The sequence below is a fragment of the Sphaeroforma arctica genome, assembly GCF_001186125.1.
Source record: "Sphaeroforma arctica JP610 unplaced genomic scaffold supercont1.12210, whole genome shotgun sequence".
In the NCBI taxonomy this organism is placed as follows: Eukaryota; class Ichthyosporea; order Ichthyophonida; genus Sphaeroforma; species Sphaeroforma arctica.
The window spans coordinates 1-753 of NW_014028348.1; the positions used below are offsets into that span (position 1 = coordinate 1).

The 753-nt window shown below is 39.6% G+C and overlaps 1 protein-coding gene across 1 annotated transcript; it reads right to left on the bottom strand.

Moving 5' to 3' along the window:
• Window positions 1-190: 190 nt before the first annotated feature.
• SARC_17811 (hypothetical protein) lies at window positions 191-433 on the bottom strand (the record flags this gene model as incomplete). The annotated part of the gene is made up of 1 exon (XM_014288101.1): window positions 191-433. A coding segment is annotated over one exon (243 nt), but the record flags the coding sequence as incomplete, so codon positions are not given.
• Between the last annotated feature and the right edge of the window lie 320 nt (window positions 434-753).

Genomic DNA, 753 nt, shown 5'->3' on the forward strand with positions numbered 1-753 from the left:
GTATGTATATGTATGTATATATATATATATATATATACGACTAAAGAGCTGATCCGGCTGTCGAGCAGACAGAATAAAATTAAAATAACCCAACAAAATACACGAATCAAGGGCATGGCAATGGATCCTGAGAATATACGGACAAAGAAACGGCAAATACGGACGGGTAAACCTGGTATCGTACACACACCTCTAAGAACTCGTCCCAGTTAATAGCGCCATCGCTATCCTTATCAGCCTCCTGCACCATGTGCCTGAGTTTATATCCTGGCTGTCTCTCACCAGACTGGTCGCATACAATTGCAGCAGCATCACTGTCGATCTTGCCGTCAGTAGCAACGCGATCTGATTGTGACGTGAGTGTAACAAGAATTAGATTCGACACAGTCAAGTCAAAGGAGGCTAAATGAACGCACGATCTCATATCACTCATTTGTCGTCCTGAATAGAGTTTTAAAGTTATTGGAGTATGTAAGTTCAATGCCCCGAGGCGAAGCCTGAAGCAAAGCCCAAGTCGGTGACAAATAAGGAAATTGTATGTGCCTTGCGCGAAAGATTTAGATAATACTGTGGTGGGTTAGTAATTCATTTTAGGAAACATGCTGTGTATGTCCAGCCGTACAATAATAAACCAATGCCTCTATAAACATTGCAACCTCTAGGCCAATAGCCAAGGGAGGATTTGCATTGAACTCTATATATATATATATACATATACATATATATATATACATATACATATATATATATATA